The sequence below is a fragment of the Corvus kubaryi genome, unplaced genomic scaffold (assembly GCF_017639235.1).
Source record: "Corvus kubaryi isolate FWS band 111438036 unplaced genomic scaffold, C.kubaryi_AGA036_p1.0 37387, whole genome shotgun sequence".
NCBI classification, from domain to species: Eukaryota; Metazoa; Chordata; class Aves; order Passeriformes; family Corvidae; genus Corvus; species Corvus kubaryi.
This window is the reverse complement of record NW_024581129.1, coordinates 1931691-1932269: the sequence shown is the minus strand read 5'-3', so window position 1 is coordinate 1932269 and position 579 is coordinate 1931691. Positions and strand designations below refer to the sequence as shown.

The 579-nt window shown below is 66.0% G+C and overlaps 1 protein-coding gene across 3 annotated transcripts in view; it reads right to left on the bottom strand.

The window, feature by feature from the left end:
* Positions 1 to 579, bottom strand: part of POLR3E (RNA polymerase III subunit E) — a 29306-nt gene that overhangs the window by 16176 nt on the left and 12551 nt on the right. For all 3 annotated transcript variants that reach the window (XM_042036798.1, XM_042036797.1, XM_042036799.1), the window contains one exon: positions 249 to 369. In XM_042036798.1, the coding sequence (XP_041892732.1) occupies positions 249 to 369 (121 nt within the window). The remainder of the gene's footprint in view (positions 1 to 248; positions 370 to 579) is intronic.

Below are 579 nucleotides of genomic sequence, written 5' to 3'. Positions count from 1 at the left end.
GCGTTCCCGGTATGACCCCGGCGCGTTCCCGGCACCATCCCGGCGCGTTCCCGGTATGACCCCGGCGCGTTCCCGGCACCATCCCGGCGCGTTCCCGGTATGACCCCGGCGCGTTCCCGGCACCATCCCGGCGCGTTCCCGGTATGACCCCGGCGCGTTCCCGGCACCATCCCGGCGCGTTCCCGGTATGACCCCGGCGCGTTCCCGGCACCATCCCGGCGCGCTCCCGGTACAAAGCCGGGCCGTACCTCTTCACCACCCAGTTTCCCTGGACCAGCAGCGCCACCTGCTGCACGCAGCGCAGCACGGCCGTGGGGTCGGTGCCCGAGCCCAGCAGACTCATCAGGTTGGCGAACGGCATCACCTTCACTGCAAGGCAAACAGGGCGTCACACACACACCCTGTGTCACACACACACCACAGTGTCACACACACATCCTGTGTCACACACACCCCACTGTGTCACACACACCCCACTGTGTCACACACACATCCTGTGTCACACACACACCGCTGTGTCACACACACCCCACTGTGTCACACACACACCCTGTGTCACACACACCCCACTGTGTCACA